The following is a 20176-nucleotide window of genomic DNA, read 5'->3' as shown; positions in this document are numbered from 1 at the left end:
GGCAAGGCTGGAGCCTGGGGAACCAGGTATTGGGCGAGGCTGGAGCCAGGGGAGCCAGGTATTTGGCGAGGCTGGAGCCTGGGGAGCCAGGTATAGGGTGAGGCCGGAGTACAGGGAGCCCGGTATTGGGCGAGGCTGGAGCCTGGGGAGCCAGGTATTGGGCGAGGCAGGAGCACAGGGAGCCAGGTACTGGGCGAGGCTGGAACACGGGGAGCCAGGTGTTGGGCGAGGCTGGAACACGGGGAGCCAGGTATTGGGCGAGGCTGGAACACAGGGAGCCAGGTATTGGGCGAGGCTTGAACACTGGGAGCCAGGTATTGGGCAGGGCTGGGGCCCTGGGAGCCAGGTATTGGGTGAGGCTGGAGCCTGGGGAGCCAGGTATTGGGCGAGGCTGGGGCCGCGGAGCCAGGTATTGGGTGAGGCTGGAACACTGGGAGCCAGGTATTGGGCAGGGCTGGGGCCTTGGGAGCCAGGTATTGGGTGAGGCTGGAGCCTGGGGAGCCAGGTATTGGGTGAGGTAGGAGCACAGGGAGCCAGGTATTGGGTGAGGCTGGAGCCTGGGGAGCCAGGTATTGGGCGAGGCTGGAGCCTGGGGAGCCAGGTATTGGGCAAGGCTGGAGCACGGGGAGCCAGGTATTGGGCGAGGCTGGAGCCTGGGGAGCCAGATATTGGGCGAGGCTGGACCCTGGGGAGCCAGGTATTGGGCGAGGCTGGAGCCTGGGGAGCCAGGTATTGGGCGAGGCTGGAGCCTGGGGAGTCAGGTATTGGGCGATGTTGGAGCACGGGGAGCCAGGTATTGGGCGAGGCTGGAGCCTGGGGAGGCAGGTATTGGGCGAGGCTGGAGCACAGGGAGCCAGGTATTGGGCGAGGCTGGAGCCTGGGGAGCCAGGTATTGGGCGGGGCTGGAGCACAGGGAGCCAGGTATTGGGCGAGGCTGGAGCCTGGGGAGCCCGGTATTGGGCGGGGATGGATCCTGGGGAGCCAGGTATTGGGCGTGGCTGGAGCACAGGGAGGCAGGTATTGGGCGGGGCTGGAGCACAGGGAGTCAGGTATTGGGCAAGGCTGGAGCCTGGGGAGCCCGGTATTGGGCAAGGCTGGAGCCTGGGAGTCAGGTATTGGGTGGGGCTGGAGCACAGGGAGCCAGGTATTGGGTGAGGCTGGAGCCTGGGGAGCCAGGTATTGGGCAAGGCTGGAGCCTGGGGAGCCCGATATTGGGCGGGGCTGGAGCCTGGGGAGCCAGGTATTGGGCGGGGCTGGAACACGGGGAGCCTGGTATTGGGCGAGGCTGGAGCCTGGGAGTCAGGTATTGGGCGGGGCTGGAGCCTGGCGAGCCAGGTATTGGGCGACGCTGGAGCCTGGGGAGCCAGGTACTGGGCGATGTTGGAGCACAGGGAGCCAGGTATTGGGTGAGGCTGGAGCCTGGGGAGCCAGGTATTAGGCGAGGCTGGAGCACAGGGAGCCAGGTATTGGGCGGGGCTGGAGCACAGGGAGCCCGGTATTGGGCGGGGCTGGAGCCTGGGGAGCCAGGTATTGGGTGAGGTTGGAGCCTGGGGAGCCAGGTATTGGGCTAGGTTGGAGCCTGGGGAGCCAGGTATTGGGCGGGGCTGGAGCACGGGGAGCCAGGTATTGGGCGGGGCTGGAGCACGGGGAGCCAGGTATTGGGCTGGGCTGGAGCACGGGGAGCCCGGTATTGGGCGAGGCTGGAGCCTGGGAGTCAGGTATTGGGCGGGGCTGGAGCCTGGGGAACCAGGTATTGGGCGGGGCTGGAGCACGGGGAGCCAGGTACATTGGATACGGAGAGCATACAGTTTTAGCGACCGGGGATGACAAGGTCATATAAGGCCCAGAGAGGTCAAGGATGTATAGGCCTGGGGAATGTGTGTGAGGGACTGAGAGACTGACTGAGTATGTGTGGGAGCGTGAGTGAGTGAATGAGTGTAACTGAGTGAGTGTGTGGGGGTGAGAGAGAGACTGAGTGTTTGTGTGTGGGTGTGTGTGAGAGACTGTGTGGGTGTGGGGGGGTGTGTGAGAGACTGAGTGAGTGTGTGGTGGTGACTGTGAAAGAGAGTGTGTGTGTAGGGGTGTGGTGGTGAATGTGAGAGACTGAGTGAGTGGCTGGAGGGTAAGTGAGAGAGAGTGTGGTGGGGGTGAGAGAGAGTGTGTGGGGTGTGATAGACTAAGTGAGTGTGAGAGAATGAGTGAATGTGTGGGGGTGAGTGTGTGAGACTGTGAGTGTGTGGGAGTGAGTGTGAGAGACTGAGTGAGTGTGTGGGGGTGAGTGTGAGAGACTGAGTGAGAGTGTGGGGGGGTGAGTGAGAGAGTGAATGTGTGGGGGTGAGTGTGAGAGACTGAGCGAGTGTGTGGGAGTGAGTGTGAGAGACTGAGTGAGTGTGTGCAGGTGAGTGTGAGAGACTGAGCGAGTGTGTGCGAGTGAGTGTGAGAGACTGGGCGAGTGTGTGGGGGGTGAGTGTGAGACTGGGTGAGTGTGGGGGTGAGTGTCAGATACTGAGTGAGTGTGTGGAGGTGAGTGTGAGAGACTGAGTGAGTGTGTGTGGGGGGGTGAGTGTGAGACTGGGTGAGTGTGTGGGGGTGAGTGAGAGTCTGTGTGTGTGCTGGTGAATGTGGGTGAATGACTGTGTGGGGTTGAGATATACTACCTTTGCTGTTTGTAGTATATATAAATAATTTGGAGGAAAATGTAACTGGTCTGATTAGTAAGTTTGCAGACGACACAAAGGTTGGTGGAATTGCGGATAAGGATGAGGACTGTCAGAGGATACAGCAGGATTTAGATTGTTTGGAGACTTGGGCGGAGAGATGGCAGATGGAGTTTAATCCGGACAAATGTGAGGTAATGCATTTTGGAAGGTCTAATGCAGGTAGGGAATATACAGTGAATGGTAGAACCCTCAAGAGTATTGAAAGTCAAAGAGATCTAGGAGTACAGGTCCACAGGTCACTGAAAGGGGCAACACAGGTGGAGAAGGTAGTCAAGAAGGCATACGGCATGCTTGCCTCCATTGGCCGGGGCATTGAGTATAAGAATTGGCAAGTCATGTTGCAGCTGTATAGAACCTTAGTTAGGCCACACTTGGAGTATAGTGTTCAATTCTGGTCGCCACACTACCAGAAGGATGTGGAGGCTTTAGAGAGGGTGCAGAAGAGATTTACCAGAATGTTGCCTGGTATGGAGGGCATTAGCTATGAGGAGCGGTTGAATAAACTCGGTTTGTTCTCACTGGAACAAAGGAGGTTGAGGGGCGACCTGATAGAGGTCTACAAAATTATGAGGGGGATAGACAGAGTGGATAGTCAGAGACCTTTCCCCAGGGTAGAGGGGTCAATTACTAGGGGGCATAGGTTTAAGGTGAGAGGGGCAAGGTTTAGAGTAGATGTACGAGGCAAGTTTTTTACGCAGAGGGTAGTGGGTGCCTGGAACTTGCTACCGGAGGAGGTGGTGGAAGCAGGGACGACAGTGACATTTAAGGGGCATCTTGACAAATACATGAATAGGATGGGAATAGAGGGATACGGACCCAGGAAGTGTAGAAGATTGTAGTTTAGTCGGGCAGCATGGTCGGCATGGGCTTGGAGGGCCGAAGGGCCTGTTCCTGTGCTGTACATTTCTTTGTTCTTTGTTCTTTGAGTGTGAGAAACTGAGTGAGTGTGAGAGACTGAGTGAGTGTGTGGGGGGTGAATGTGAGAGAGTGAGTGACTATGTGGGGGTGAGTGTGAGAGACTGAGTGAGTGTGAGGGACAGAGTGGGTGTGTTGTGGCAAACGTTATCTTTCCAAAATGTGCTCATTGGCCCGCTGAGTGAGACAGATGTGCAAATGTGGGCTCTGAGTGAAGAGGTTGGACACACCTGGCCTACGTTCTACCAAGCTGCTCCATGAGGTGTGAGGTGCGCTGTGTCGAGGGCCTGACAGTGCCCTCTGCCAAATTAAATTAAAACGTGAGATATATCTCCTCTCCATAGCCCCGTATCACCATGGGACAGGTGACCTCGGAGCAGAGATAGGTAGCTGGAAGCAGTACTGAAAACAATCATTTAAATCTAAGTTCCGCCAAGCTAGGCAGGAGCGGAAATTTGAGAATTGGAAAGCGGTTGTTGAAAGTAACGTGTGTGATCTCTTCAGCAGAGCTTTGTGAGGCATCACTGGGTTCACAGACGGCGTCAGGAAGGGAAATGCAAGCAATGCGGAAAGGTATGATTCTCCCCGTCAGTGCCGTTGGTTCCACTTTGCCCATCCATCACTGGGATATCCCAAATTTCCTTCTCATTTTTAATGACTGCAGGGTCACCAAGGCGATATCCAATTTACTCTTCCCACTCCTATTCATTCCCCACCATGATATCTGGTTCTCCTTCCCAATCATAACTATTGTGGATTTCCTCTTCCCACTCACGATCATAGAACATAGAACATTACAGCGCAGTACAGGCCCTTCGGCCCTCGATGTTGTGCCGACCTGTGAAACCACTCGAAAGCCCATCTACACTATTCCCTTATTGTCCATATGTCTATCCAATGACCATTTGAATGTCCTTAGTGTTGGTGAGTCCACTACTGTTGCAGGCAGGGCATTCCACACCCTTACTACTCTCTGAGTAAAGAACCTACCTCTGACATCTGTCCTATATCTATCTCCCCTCAATTTAAAGCTATGTCCCCTTGTGCTAGACATCACCATCCGAGGAAAAAGGCTCTCACTGTCCACCCTATCTAATCCTTTTTTTTTCTCTCTCCGTCTATCCCATTCCCTCTCTCCCCTGAACCATTCTCTCTCTCCCACTCTCTTCTTCTTTCCAATACTCTCCCCGTTCCTATTCTCTCCCTTTCTCCCCCTTTCGCATTCTATCTCCCGATTCCCCATTCGCGTTCTCTCTCTCTCATTGTTTTACACTTTCTTTCTCCCCTCTCCAATTCTCTCTCTCTCCAGTCTCCACCTTTCCCATTTATCACTTCACATTCCCGTTCTCTCTCTCTCTTCCTTTCCCTTTCTCTCTCCTCATTTCCCATTCTCTCTCTCACTTCTTATCCTAATCTTACCCTCCCCCTTTCTCCTCAATAATATCCTGTTCCTAATTGGAATTAAAGCTGAGTTTTAAATTTGTGCGTTAGATATGAACATTTCTATTTAATATGCATTCTTTTTTTTTTTAATTTCGAGTACCAAATTAATTTTTTTCCAATTAAGGGGAAATTTAGCGTGGCCAATCCACCTACTCTGCACATTTTTTTGGGTTGTGGGGGCGAAACCCACGCAAACACGGGGAGAATGTGCAAACTCCACACGGACAGTGACCCAGAGCCGGGATCGATCCTGGGACCTCGGCGCCACGAGGCCGCAGTGCTAACCCACTGCGCCACCGTACTGCTGCCCTTAATATGGATTCTTTATGACGAAGTAGAGGGTGTGTGTGTGCACAATCCGGCTTTAATCGAACATTGTGCTCAACCAGCTCCTGGATTGCGATCTTTCCAGGAAAACTCCACTCTATAACCTAATGTAATTTAGGACCTCCAGTCCTTGATGCTTTAGGCATTGAAACAGCAATAACTCAGCGGGATTCTCCGTTGGCGGGATTGCTGGCAACGCACCCATGCCCACGGGTTTCCCGACGGTATGAGGTGGCGACAATGGGAAACCCCATTGGCCGGCTGGCAGTCCAGAGAATTGCGCCCAGGAAATGCCAGTGTCCACGGCAATATCAGGGAGTGTTACAGGCTCCCCGCGTCAAGGGAGGGCAGGGAAACACCCGGGAATGACTCTTTAGGACCTCCCTTAGGCTGCAAATGCCACGAGTAGCTCCACGCCAGTGCGATTTGGCTATGCGGTGGCATGACAAGGTTACCCGTGTCCTCCATACGCTGGGCAGCTCACCATGGCAATGGGAATGAAACCCCTCGGGCCACGGACAACACATGCAGGGGAGGCACATTCCGACCAGCACAAGCGGTCAGATGGGAATTTCGAGCCCTCTTGATGTCTCAGCCTGACAATATCTTTATTTTGCAGGGTTTCCAACAGAAGTTTTCATTCCACACAAAGGAAATCATAGCCATTAGCTGTTCTTGGTGCAAGCAAGCAGTAAGTAGCTGTCACGATTTAACATTGTCGGTCTTTGGATTAATGGAGAATTTTGCTCCTCATCTGTGAGCTCACACTCAGAATTATCTTTGTGTCAGCTTGCAATGTTCTGAGCCATTCTGATGCACAGAGAGAGAGAGACACAAAGTTCTGGAAATCGCTCAATGTCGACTGTACACTTAGGGAACGGGAGTGCTCACTCGGACATGTGGGAGGCACTTTTTAAAATTAATTTAAAGGATGTGGGCATTGCTGGTTAGGCCAGCATTTATTGCCCATCCCGAATTGCCCTTGAGAAAGTGTTTCATAGATTTCATAGAATTTACCGTGCAGAAGGAGGCCATTCGGCCCATCGAGTCTGCACCGCCTCTTGGAAAGAGCACCTTACCGAAGCCCACACCTCCACCCTATCCCCATAACCCAGTAACCCCACCTAACACTAAGGGCAATTTTGGACACTAAGGACAATTTAACATGGCCAATCCACCTAACCTGCACAACTTTGGGCTGTGGGAGGAAACCGGAGCACCCGGAGGAAACCCACGCACACACGGGGAGAACGTGCAGACTCCGCACAGAAAGTGACCCAAGCCGGGAATCGAACCTGGGACCCTGGAGCTGTGAAGCAATTGTGCTAACCACTATGCTACCGTGCGTTGACTTCTTGAACCGCAGTGGACCGTGTGGTGTAGGTGCAGCAACAGTGTTGTTAGGGAGGAAGTCCCACGGTTTTCACCCAGCGACAGTGAAGGAACGGTCAACGTATTTCCAAATCAGAATGGTGCACGGAAGAGAACTTCCAGATGTTCCCATGCACCTCCTGCCCTTGTCCTTCTGGGTGGGAATTGCTGTCAGAAAGTCTGTAATCTGTACTTCCTGCCAAGTGGGCAATTATCGCGTAAAATATCACAGCTTAATTCCCTGTCCATGGCTCCAGGGGAATTAAGAGAAGATGCAAAACATTGATCACCTCAGAATATTTTTCCGGGATACCTAAATTGAGGATGGTGACAGGGGACAGTTTAAGTACCTGTGTTTACAATTGCTGCATGCCTCTTCGATATGCAAGGGGTCTCAGAAACTGATCCTCATTGTAAGTGCAAAACATGTTTCTCTCTGGGGGCACAGATGGTGGCACAGTGGCAATGTCACCAGGCCAGTAATACAGAGGTCCAGGCTAATGCTCTGGGGACATGGGTTCAAATCCCACCACGGCAGCTGGTGGAATTTAAATTCAATGAATAAATCTGGAACTGAAATCTAGGGTGGGATTCTCCAACACTCCGACAGGTCAGAGAATCGCATGGGGAGCGGCGTGAATCCCGCCCCCGCCGGCTGCCGAATTCTCTGGCGCCAGGGACGGGAATCTTGCCGCGCCGGTCGCCGGGCTCCCCCCGCCGATTCTCCGGGCCGCGATGGGCCGAAGTCCCGCCCGTTCTATGCAGGCCACGCCGGCGTAAATTGGAGTTGGTCCCTTACCGGTGGGACCTGGCGGCACGGGCTCCGGGATCCTCGGGGGGGGGGGGGGGCGCGTGCGGGAGGTGTGGGTAGACTTCGGTAGGGTGCTCTTTCCAAGAGCCATATTCCTATGCGCCGGCCGTCTAAGCCTCCGTGATGGCTGGCGCATGCGCGGGGCTGACGTCAGCAGCCGCTGACGCTCCCGCGCATGCCGGACCCGCGATGACCGGCGGAGTCCCTCTGGCCCCGGCTGGCGTGGCGCCAAAGGCCTTCCACGCCACTCCCTAGCCCCTGAAGGTGCGTAGGATTCCGCACCTTTGGGGCGGCCCAACGCCGGAGAGGTTCCCGCCACTCCACTGCACCATTTCTGCCCATCCCGCCGATTCCCGGAGAATCCCGCCCCTAGTCTCAGCAATAGTGAATATGAAACTATCATCGATTGTTGTTAAAAACCCATCTGCTCGCTAATGTCCTTTAAGGGGGGAAATCTGCCGTCCTTATCCGGTCCGGCCTACACGTGACTCCAGACCCACAGCAATGTGGTTGACTCTTAACCGGCCTCTGAAATGACCCAGCAACACACTCAGTTCACGGGCATTCGGGGCGGGCAACAACTGCTGACCTAGCCAGTGACACCCATGTTCCATGGGAGAAAAAAGGATAAGAAAATGACTTGTATATCCTTAGCAAGCCTCAGGTGATTGGCTTCTTTCAGCAAGATAGAGACAGGACAAAAGGGAAAGGTATTATTACGGGAAATGAAAAACAAACTGTGAAAGGATAGAAAGTAGAAATCCAACAGTAAATCACTATATTCGACTAGAACTTCCAGTGGCGGCTATGAGGGAGTAGGTCGCACATTGGGTGGCTCCCGTTACGGTTGGACTTTTGGACCTATCCCCCCGACTTTTTTGCGCTTTTGAGCGCGGAGCTGGAAAGCAATAGTACTCAGGCACTGGACCCATACAGAATTGTATGGACTTAAGAAGCAGGGGGGACCGTAAACAGCAGAAGAAGTGGTCGAGTAAGGGCACAGTGGAGGCTGTGAGAGAGACCAGCATGGCTGGTGTTCAGAGCAAGGTGATGACAGCCCAGCCCACAATGGAGCAGCTGCTGCAGACTATGCAGGAGGGCTTTTTGGCTCTGAAGCGTGACAACTTGGAGCCGCTTCAGAAGTCGATTGATCGGATGGGGAAAAGACTGGATGATCAGGCTGAGAAGCTCCAGCAGTTGGAGAAGTCAGTGGAGGAGCAGGCTGACTTTCAAACGTTGGCGGATGTGGAAATTCAGAGGCTGAAGGACCAGCAAAAAGTGCTTCTGGAAAGGCTGGAGGACCTGGACAACAGATCTCGCCGGCACAACGTGAGAATCGTGGGCCTCCCGGAGGGGGCAGATGGGCTAGACACTGCCGCATATGTGGAGGGTATGTTTCAGAGGTTGCTGGGGAACGAGGTGTTCCCGTGCCCGCCGGTGGTGGATGGGGCACACAGAGTGCAGGTGAGGCAGCCGCGACAAGGGGGTCCCCCACGAGCGATGGTGGTCCGGTTCCACAGGTACCTGGGCAAGGAGCGGGTGCTGCAATGGGCAAAGAGCACACAAAGCTGTATTTGGGACAATACCACCCTGTGTATGTAACAGGATTTGAGCGTGGAGGTGGCCAGGAGGAGGGGAGGCTACAGGCAGGTGAAGGAGATACTGTATAAAAACAAGGTGAAATTCGGGCTGCTTTTTCCGGCGCGACTGTGGGTTACGTATGAGGGTCAGCACCACTATTTTGAGGAACCCGAAGAGGTGATAGACTTCGTTAAGAAGCAAGGGCTGGCCCTGAGCTGAGGACGTTTGGACTCATGTTAAAGCTTTTAAGTATATATGGTGTCTCTCCCGTTTTGGGATGTATCTTTTTTATTTTATTTTTTTGCGTGCTCTTTGCGTGGTTTACCTGAATGTTTCCGGTTTGGGCTCTTTGCTTAGTTGGAGTTTGGCTGGGGGGACATTAATAAAGAAAACAATTAAAAGGGTTGGGTTAGAATGGATGCTTCAGGGGAACTTTGTGCAATTTTTTTTCTGTGTCTGTATGGGAAGGACGGAGAGTGCCTGTTATTTCATATCTCTTTTTTTCTTGTTTAACTTGAATTGTGCTATTGTGGGGGTGGTTTATGATTTTATAGAGTGTTTGTTTAAGTTGGGCTGATCTGGGGAAGTGGTGTGGAGGGGTCGGGGGTCGGGGTGACTGGGAACAATCGGTGGGAGACGTGCTGGAGCCGAGGCTGGGAGCCCCAGGCTAGTTGAGTGCAGCTAGTCAATGGGAGCCGAGGGGGTGTCCATATAGTTAGATTAGGGCAGGGGCTAGGTGATAGGATGGTGTTGCTAAGGCGGGGGGGGGAGTTGTTCTGCTGACGGGGAGGGGAACTGGGCATGGTAACAGTGAGGAGGTCATGGGTGGAGCCGGCCAGGGGGAGGGCCAGAGGAAGCGTGACACATGGCTGGGGGCTGGCCAAGGAAAGGGGATGGCTGATTGGCAAAGGGGGAGGGGCGAAGTGCCCCCCAACCAGGCTGATCACCTAAAACGTTAGAGGGTTAAACGGGCCAGTGAAGAGGGCGCGTGTGTTTGCGCATCTGCGGGTTCTGAAGGCAGACATAGTCATGCTGCAGGAGACGCACCTGAAAGTGGCAGACCAGGTTAGGTTAAGGAAGGGCTGGGTCAGTCGGGTCTTTCATTCGGGGCTTGATTCTAAGACGAGGGGGGTTGTGATCCTGATTAATAAAAGGGTACAATTTGAGGCGGAGGGCACAGTCGTGGATGGGGTGGCAGGTTTGTTATGGTTAGGGGTAAGCTCGAAGGGGTGAGAGTAGTCCTGGTCAGTGTGTATACCCCTAATTGGGACAATGTGGATTTTATTAGGAGGATGCTAGGGAAGATCCCCGACTTGGACTCGCGTAAGTTGATCATGGGCGGGGACTTTAATATGGTCCTAGATCCGAACCTGGACAAGTCATGCTCAAGAACGGGCAGGTTGCCAGCGATGGCAAAGGAACTGAGAGGGTTCATGGAGCAAACGGGGGGAGCAGATCCGTGGAGATTTAGCCGGCCGACGGCGAGGGAGTTCTCGTACTACTCCCACGTCCACAAGGTGTATTCCCGAATTGACTACTTTGTTGTGAGTAGGGACCTGCTGGCCGGAATGGTGGGGGCAGAATATTCGGCAATTGCCATATCGGACCATGCTCCGCACTGGGTAGACCTGCAGTTTTGTAAGGACAGCTTTCAGCTCCCACCTTGTAGGCTGGAAGTTGGACTACTCGCAGACGAAGTGGTATGTGAGAGGCTGAGGAAATGCATGCAGAATTACCTGCAGGTAAATGATACTGGAGAAGTCTCAGCAGCGGTGCTCTGGGAGGCGTTGAAGGCAGTGGTGAGAGGGGAGCTGATTTCAATCCGGGCGTACAGGGACAGGACAGACAAGGCAGAGACGGACCGACTGATTAAGGACATTTTACGGACGGACAGGAGTTACGCGGAATCCCCGAGGCCAGAGTTACTCAGGAAACGACAGAGGCTGCAGGCCGAATTTGGGGTGCTGACTACAGGAAAGGCTGTAGAGCAGCTTAGAAAGGTAAAAGGTGCGATTTATGAGCATGGAGAGAAGGCCAGTAGAATGCTTGCGCAGCAATTGAGGAAGAGGGAAGCGGCTGGGGAAATAGGGAGGGTAGTGGATGGGGAAGGTAATCTAGTGGGTGATCCAGCAGGGCTGAACAAGGTCTTCAGGGACTTTTATAGGAAGCTGTACACTTCGGAACCACCCGAGGGACCGGGGGGAATGAGGCGATTCTTGGACGGACTGACCTTCCCAAGAGTGGGGAGGGTGGACATACTGGGGGCCCTGGTCAGGATCGAAGAGGTGTTGGGGGGCCTGAAGGTCATGCAGTCGGGTAAAGCATCGGGGCCGGATGGGTATCCGGTGGAGTTTTGCAAATAATTTGCCCGGATAGTGGGGCCGCTGCTGGTCGGGGTCTTTAACGAGGCAAGAGACAGGGGGAGTTTACCCCCGACGATGTCGCAGGCCACCATCTCGCTCATTCTGAAACGGGGTAAGGACCCGGAGGCCTGTGGGTCATACAGGCCGATCTCTTTGATCAACGTAGACGCCAAGTTACTGGCCAAGACTTTGGCGACTGGAATTGAGGACTGGGTACTGGATGTAATTGGGGAGGACCAAACCGGGTTTGTAAAGGGTGCCAACCTAAGAAGGCTGCCTAACGTGATTATGATGCCCCCGGAGAGTAGGGAGGTAGAGATAGTGGTCGCCATGGATGCTGAAAAGGCTTTTGACCAGGTCGAGTGGGATTATCTGTGGGAGGTACTAAGATGGTTAGCGTTCGGGGGGCGGGGTTCATCGACTGGGTTAGACTGTTGTAACAGGCCCCGGAGGCAAGTGTAAGGACGAACAGGACGACATCGGACTACTTTAGACTGCACCGTGGGACAATACAGGGATGCCCTCTCTCCCCACTGCTGGTCGCGCTGGCCATAGAGCCGCTGGCAATTGCACTGAGAGCTTCTAGGGGCTGGAAAGAGCTGGTCCGGGAGGGGAGTGGAACATAGAGTCTCGTTATACGCGGATGATCTGCTGTTATACGTATTGGACCCAATGGTGGGGATGGACGATATTATGGCAACCCTGAGGGAATTCGGCCAGTTCTCCGATACAAACTGCACATGGCTAAGAGCGAGTTGTTTGTAATTCAGGCGAGGGGGCAGGAGAGTAGGCTGAAGGAGTTGCCGTTCAGGTTAGTGGGGGTTGCACAAGCTCAACCTGTCCCGACTGGTGGAACGAGTGAGGGAGGAGGTCCGGAGGTGGGATGCGCTCCCGCTGTCATTGGTGGGGAGGGTGCAGACTGTTAAGATGACGATTCTCCCGCGGTTCTTGTTTGTTTTTCAGTGTCTCCCCATTTTTATCCCGCAGTCCTTCTTTAAGAGACTGAATAAAATTATTCTGGGATTTGTATGGGCATGGAAGTCCCCGGGGGTGAAGAGGGTGATGCTTGAAAGGAACAGAGGAGAAGAGGGGCTGGCGTTGCCGAACTTCAGCAACTATTACTGGGCGGCCAACATAGCGATGATAAGGGAATGGATGTTGGGTGCGAGATCGGTTTGGGAGCGGATGGAGTCTGCTTCGTACAGGGGCACTAGTTTAGCAGCCCTGGTCATGGCGCCTCTGCTGCTCCTGCCTGCTCGGTACTCCACCAGCCCAATAGTGGTGGCGGCTCTTCAGATCTGGGGCCAGTGGAGGAGGCATGTAGGGGAGATAAGAGCATCGGTGTGGACACCAATCTGCGGCAACCACCGATTTGCCCCGGGGAACATGGACGGGGGGTATCGACTGTGGAGGAGGGCGGGGATTGTGAGGATAGGGGATCTGTTCCGAGAAGGAGGGCGAGCTTTAATCGGGCCAAAGCGGTACTTCACAAAAAGAAGATAAAATTTGGAATGCTGCAACCGGCAAGACTGTGGGTCACATATCAAGGGAGGCACCACTCCTTTGAGACGGCGGATGAAGCGTGGACTTTTATTGTAGAAGAAAAATTGGAATGATTGGATTACGAAAATGAACGTTTGGACAAAGTGGTGGGACGAGTGGGGGGGGGGGCAAAGAGGGGTTTTATGATTTAATCCTGCGGTATGGTAACTTTTCTTTCTCCCACAGGTGGTGATGGGGGGAGGTGGGGAGGGAGAGGAGATGGGGCGTTGGCCATGGGAGGCGGGGCCGAGGGAGAGGCGCGGGCTTGGTTCCCGCGCTATGATAATTATGGCGGGAATAGAGAAGCAGGAAGGAGGGGGCGTCGCACGGTGCGAGCCGTGATCACGGGGGGAAGCCGAGGTCAGCCAGAGTTTGCTGACTTCTGGGAGCAACATGGGGGGAGTAATTACGCTAGCGGGGGGTCTAGCGGGGGGGGGGGAGGGGGGAATTACTGGGTTGCTGCTGCTGGGGAAAGGGGGGAGTGGGTATGGGAAAGGATGGGCGGGGGGGCACCGTCTGGGAGAGATACAGCTGCGTGGGAACTGGGTGAGAAGCTGGAAAAAGATGATGGCTAACCGGCAAGGGGGGGGGGGGTGGGAAGCCCCCCAACTCGGCTGATCACGTGGAACGTGAGGGGGCTTAACGGGCCGATAAAGAGGGCACGAGTACTCGCACACCTTAAGAAACTTAAAGCAGATGTGGTTATGTTACAGGAAACGCACCTGAAACTGATAGACCAGGTTAGGTTGCGCAAAGGATGGGTAGGGCAGGTGTTCCATTCGGGGCTGGATGCGAAAAACAGGGGGGTGGCTATATTAGTGGGGAAGCGGGTAATGTTCGAGGCAAAGACTATAGTGGCGGATAACGGGGGCAGATACGTGATGGTGAGTGGCAAATTACAGGGAGAGATGGTGGTTTTGGTAAACGTGTATGCCCCGAACTGGGACGATGCCAATTTTATGAGGCGAATGCTAGGACGCATCCCAGACCTAGAGACCGGAAAGCTGATAATGGGGGGAGACTTTAACACGGTGTTGGAACCAAGGCTGGATAGGTCGAAGTCCAGGACTGGTAGGAGGCCGGCAGCAGCCAAGGTGCTTAAGGATTTTATGGAGCAGATGGGAGGGGTGGACCCGTGGAGATTCAGTAGACCTATGAGTAAGGAGTTCTCGTTTTTCTCCTATGTCCATAAAGTCTATTCACGCATAGACTTTTTTGTGTTGGGTAGGGCATTGATCCCGAGGGTGAGGGGAACGGAATATACGACTATAGCCATTTCGGATCATGCCCCACACTGGGTAGACTTGGAGATAGGGGAGGAAACAAGAGGGCGTCCACCCTGGAGAATGGACATGGGACTAATGGCGGATGAGGGGGTGTGCCTAAGGGTGAGGGGATGCATTGAAAAGTACTTGGAACTCAATGACAATGGGGAGGTTCAGGTGGGAGTGGTCTGGGAGGCGTTGAAGGCGGTGGTTAGGGGGGAGCTGATATCAATAAGGACACATAAAGGGAAGCAGGAGAGTAAGGAACGGGAGCGGTTGCTGCAAGAACTCTTGAGGGTGGACAGACAATATGCGGAAGCACCGGAGGAGGGACTGTATAGGGAAAGGCAAAGGCTGCATGTGGAATTTGACTTGCTGACTACAGGCACTGCAGAGGCACAATGGAGGAAGGCGCAGGGTGTACAGTATGAATATGGAGAGAAGGCGAGCAGATTGCTGGCACACCAATTGAGGAAAAGGGGAGCAGCGAGGGAAATAGGGGGGGTGAGGGACGAAGATGGAGAGACGGAGCGGGGAGCGGAGAGAGTGAATGAAGTGTTCAAGACATTTTATAAAAAATTGTATGAAGCTCAACCCCCGGATGGGAGGGAGAGAATGATGGATTTTTTGGATCGGCTGGAAATTCCCAAGGTGGAAGAGCAGGAAAGGGTGGGACTGGGAGCACAGATCACGGTAGAAGAAGTGGTGAAAGGAATTAGGAACATGCAGACGGGAAAGGCCCCGGGACCGGACGGATTCCCAGTTGAATTTTACAGAAAATATTTGGACTTGCTCGCCCCGCTACTGACGAGGACCTTTAACGAGGCAAAGGAAAGGGGACAACTGCCCCCGACTATGTCAGAAGCAACGATATTGCTTCTTTTAAAGAAGGAAAAGGATCCGCTACAATGCGGGTCCTACAGACCAATTTCCCTCCTCAATGTGGATGCCAAGGTCCTGGCCAAGGTAATGGCAATGAGAATAGAGGAATGTGTCCCGGGGGTGGTTCATGAGGACCAAACTGGGTTTGTGAAGGGGAGACAGCTGAACACGAACATACGGAGGTTGTTAGGGGTAATGATGATGGCCCCACCAGAGGGTGAAACGGAGATAGTAGTGGCGATGGATGCCGAGAAAGCATTTGATAGAGTGGAATGGGATTATCTGTGGGAGGTGTTGAGGAGATTTGGGTTCGGAGAGGGGTATGTTAGATGGGTGCAGCTGTTGTATAGGGCCCCAGTGGCGAGTGTGGTCACGAATGGACGGGGATCGGCATATTTTCGGCTCCATAGAGGGACAAGGCAGGGATGTCCTCTGTCCCCATTACTGTTTGCACTGGCGATTGAGCCCCTGGCGATAGCGCTGAGAGGTTCCAAGAGATGGAGGGGAATACTTAGGGGAGGAGAAGAACACCGGGTATCTTTATATGCGGATGATCTGCTACTATATGTGGCGGATCCAGCGGAGGGGATGCCAGAAATAATGCGGATACTTGGGGAGTTTGGGGATTTTTCAGGGTATAAATTGAACATGGGGAAGAGTGAGCTGTTTGTGGTGCATCCAGGGGAGCAGAGTAGAGAAATAGAAGACCTACCGTTGAGGAAGGTAACAAGAGACTTTCGTTACCTGGGGATCCAGGTAGCTAAGAATTGGGGCACATTGCACAGGCTAAATTTGACGCGGTTGGTGGAACAGATGGAGGAAGATTTCAAGAGATGGGATATGGTAGCATTGTCAATGGCAGGGAGGGTGCAGGCGGTTAAGATGGTGGTCCTCCCGAGATTCCTCTTTGTGTTTCAGTGCCTCCCGGTGGTGATCACGAAGGCTTTTTTCAAAAGGATAGAAAAGAGTATCATGGGTTTTGTTTGGGCCGGGAAGACTCCGAGAGTGAGGAAGGGATTCTTACAGCGTAGTAGGGATAGGGGGGGGCTGGCACTACCGAGCCTAAGTGAGTATTATTGGGCCGCTAATATTTCAATGGTGAGTAAGTGGATGGGAGAGGAGGAAGGAGCGGCGTGGAAGAGATTAGAGAGGGCGTCCTGTAGGGGGACCAGCCTGCAGGCTATGGTGACAGCCCCATTGCCGTTCTCACCAAGGCACTATACCACGAGTCCGGTGGTGGTAGCTACACTGAAGATTTGGGGACAGTGGAGACGACATAGGGGAAAGACCGGAGCATTGGGGGGGTCCCCGATAAGAAACAACCATAGGTTTGCCCCGGGGGGAATGGATGGGGGATATGGAATGTGGCAAAGAGCAGGTATAACGCAATTGAAAGATCTATTTGTGGATGGGAAGTTCGCGAGTCTGGGAGCGCTGACCGAGAAATATGGGTTGCCCCAAGGGAATGCATTCAGGTACATGCAATTGAGGGCTTTTGCGAGGCAACAGGTGAGGGAATTCCCGCAGCTCCCGACACAAGAGGTGCAGGACAGAGTCATCTCAAAGAAATGGGTGGGGGACGGTAAGGTGTCGGATATATATAGGGAAATGAGAGACGAAGGGGAGACTATGATGGACGAACTAAAAGGGAAATGGGAAGAAGAGCTAGGGGAGCAGATCGAGGAGGGGATGTGGGCAGATGCCCTAAACAGGGTAAACTCGTCGTCCTCGTGCGCCAGGCTAAGCCTGATTCAGTTTAAGGTATTACACAGGGCACATATGACTGGAACACGGCTCAGTAAATTTTTTGGGGTGGAGGATAGGTGTGCGAGGTGCTCGAGAAGCCCAGCGAATCATACCCATATGTTTTGGTCATGCCCGGCACTACAGGGGTTTTGGATGGGGGTGACAAAGGTGCTTTCGAAAGTAGTAGGAGTCCGGGTCGAACCAAGCTGGGGGTTGGCTATATTTGGGGTTGCACAAGAGCCGGGAGTGCAGGAGGCGAGAGAGGCCGATGTTTTGGCCTTTGCGTCCCTAGTAGCCCGCGCAGAATATTGCTAATGTGGAAAGAAGCCAAGCCCCCGGGGGTGGAGACCTGGATAAATGATATGGCGGGGTTCATAAAGTTAGAGCGGATTAAGTTCGTCCTAAGGGGGTCGGCTCAAGGGTTTACTAGGCGGTGGCAACCGTTCGTCGAATATCTTGCGGAAAGATAGATGGGGGAAAAAAAAGAAGGCAGCAGCAGCAGCCCAGGACTTGGGGGGGGGGGGGAGGGATGGGGGGGGGGTGGGGGGGGGGGGCCTGAGACAAGGTAGTTGCCAATTAGGGCTAGTTTTTATTTTTGTTATTTAATATTTATTTATTTGTTGTTGTTTTTTTTTTTTTGTTGTTCTTGTTTAAATAAAAAAGGTCATTATTATCTGTATTGTTACAATGTTGTGTAAAGGATGCACAATGTACTGTGTTGGTTGACCAAAAATTTTCAATAAAATATTATTTAAAAAAAAAATATATTATTATTCGACTAGAGGTTGTAAAAAGAATAAAAGGATAAAATTTACATCTCTCAGAACGCACATAGGAATAAGTAAGTACGATTTGATAGCCATTACAGGGAGATGGATGCAAGAAGACATAGATTGGGACCTGAATATTAAAGGGTACAGGATACTTAGGAAGGACAGAAAGCGAGGAAATGGTGATGGGGCAGCTCTGTTAGGTATTGATGGTATTAGCACAGTAGAGAGGGATGACCTAAGTTCAGAAAACCAAGATCTGGAAACTGTTTGGGTAGAGATGGGAAATGGTAAAGGCAGGAACTCACTGGCGGGAGGCATGTACAGGCCTCCCTAACAGTAATCACATGGTAGGTGCAACAGAAAGTAAAAAAACAATTGGTGCTTGTCAGAAAGGCACGGCGATAATTAAAGGAAATCTATTTACATATAGACTGGGAAGGTCAGATGGGCAAAGGCAGCCTCGATGAGAATGTTTCTTAGAACAGCACTTTCTGGAGTCAATCGGAGAGAATGTTAAATAGACCTGGTATTGAGGAATAATGGGAGTAATTAATGGCTTCATAGTGAGTAGCAGCGACCATAATAATATTGAATTTTACATTCAGTTTGAGGGAGAGATGAGTGGGTCTGAGTCTATGGCCAGAATTTTCCAGCTGCTCAAGTTGGCAGAATCTTCCAGTCCCGCCTACGGCGTACCCCCCGGCAAGGGTTTGCCGACAGCGAGGGGTGCAGCAGGAAAGCCCATTGACAATGGCGGGACCAGAAGGTCATGCTCTCGGGAGTAACATATTGGCATAGATAGATGAAGCAGAGAGTAGGCACAAATGGGTAACTTTGAGGTTGGCAAGATAAAGCGAGAAGTGTGCCACAGGAATCGGTGGTTGGACCTCCACTATTTAGAATTTATATAAAGGACTTGGAGGAAGGAATTGAAGGGACGGTTATCAAATTTGCTGATGACCAAAGATTGGTAGGAAAGTAAGTTACAAGCACATAAGGAGGATATAGATAGGTTAAATGATTGGGCAAGAATCTAGCAAATGTAGTATAATGTGGGAAACTGAAAATTTCGCCATTTTGGAAGGAAGAATAAAAACAAAATATATTATCTAAATGATGAGTGATTGTAGAGCTCTGAGGTGCAGAGGGATCTGGGTATCCTAGTGCATGAATCACAAAAGACTAATATCCAGGTACGGCAGATAATTGGGAAAGCGCACAGTGGTTAGCACTGTGGCTTCATAACGCCAGGGTTCGATTCCCGGCCTGGGTCACTGTCTGTGCGGAGTCTGCACTTTCTCCCCGTGTCTGCGTGGGTTTCCTCCGGGTGCTCCGGTTTCCTCCCACAAGTCCCGAAAGACGTGCTGTTAGGTAATTTGGACATTCTGAATTCTCCCTCAGTGTACCCGAACAGGCGCCGGAATGTGGCGACTCGGAGCTTTTCGCAGTAACTTCATTGCAGTGTTAATGTAAGCCTACTTGTGACATTAAAGATCATTATTATAAACGAATGTTATCATTTATTGCGAGGGGTATTGGGTACAACTGTAGTGAGATTATGCTTCAGTCATGTAGGGCACTAGTGAGATTGTTTCCTGTTGTCATTTCCTGTAGATAGACAGGGTGCATCACCTGACCTACACATCATACTCAGCAGGTTGTGGTGTGTCAAGAGTGGATCCTGCAAGATTTGACCTCTATGACCTCTCCAAATGGAAACTTATTCTTCTCTCACTTTCTCTGTGTTCTGTTGTTCAATTGTAGCCACCCTGTAGTCTGGCACTAACACTGTGGGTGGGATCTCCTGGCCCTTATCGCAGGTGGGATCTTCCGTTCTCGCCAAAGGCGACCCCTGCACTGCGATCCCCCGCAAAATGCCGTAGACCTCAGCGGGATTGGAAGATCCCGTCGGTGGCTACTGGTGAGCCATCTCCAGCACAGGGAAGCACGCCACTGGGCAGGAGGAGGGAGGGAGTGGTAATCCTACCCTGTGTAACTTGGAATTGATCCATTTGACATGTATTGCAATGAGATATATTTACATGGCCCTTAATTCAATGCTTTTTTAAAATTCATTGGCGTCACTGGTTAGGCCAGCATTTATTGCCCATCCCTAGTTGCCCTTTAGAAGGCAGTGATGAGTTGCCTTAGTGAACAGCTGCAGTCCTTCAAGTGTAGGTACACCCTCTGTGCTGTTAGGGAGAGAGTTCTAGGATGTTGCCCCAGCGACAGTGAAGGAACGGCGATATATTTCCATGTCAGGGTGGAGAGTGACTTGGAGGAGAACCTCAAGGTGGTGGGCTTCACAGGTATCTGCTGCTCTTGCCCTTCTAGATGGTAGTGATCGTGGGTTTGGAAGATGTTGTCTAAGGAACCTTGGTGAGTTACTGCAGTGCATCTGCAGATGGTATGCATGGCTGCCACTGTTCGTCGGTGG

At 52.6% G+C, this 20176-nt stretch overlaps 1 protein-coding gene across 3 annotated transcripts in view; it reads left to right on the top strand.

Annotated features, from left to right (window-relative positions):
• dgki (diacylglycerol kinase, iota) overlaps window positions 1-20176 on the top strand; it is a 558727-nt gene that overhangs the window by 184405 nt on the left and 354146 nt on the right. For 2 of the 3 annotated variants that reach the window (XM_072484256.1, XM_072484254.1), the window contains exons 6-7: window positions 4140-4208; window positions 6025-6096. In XM_072484256.1, the coding sequence (XP_072340357.1) occupies window positions 4140-4208; window positions 6025-6096 (141 nt within the window). The remainder of the gene's footprint in view (window positions 1-4139; window positions 4209-6024; window positions 6097-20176) is intronic. The other variant, XM_072484255.1, reaches the window with a different exon arrangement.

Source organism: Scyliorhinus torazame, chromosome 19 (genome assembly GCF_047496885.1).
Source record: "Scyliorhinus torazame isolate Kashiwa2021f chromosome 19, sScyTor2.1, whole genome shotgun sequence".
In the NCBI taxonomy this organism is placed as follows: Eukaryota; Metazoa; Chordata; class Chondrichthyes; order Carcharhiniformes; family Scyliorhinidae; genus Scyliorhinus; species Scyliorhinus torazame.
Note: the sequence above shows the minus strand (reverse complement) of the source record. Positions and strands in the feature narration are given on the sequence as shown.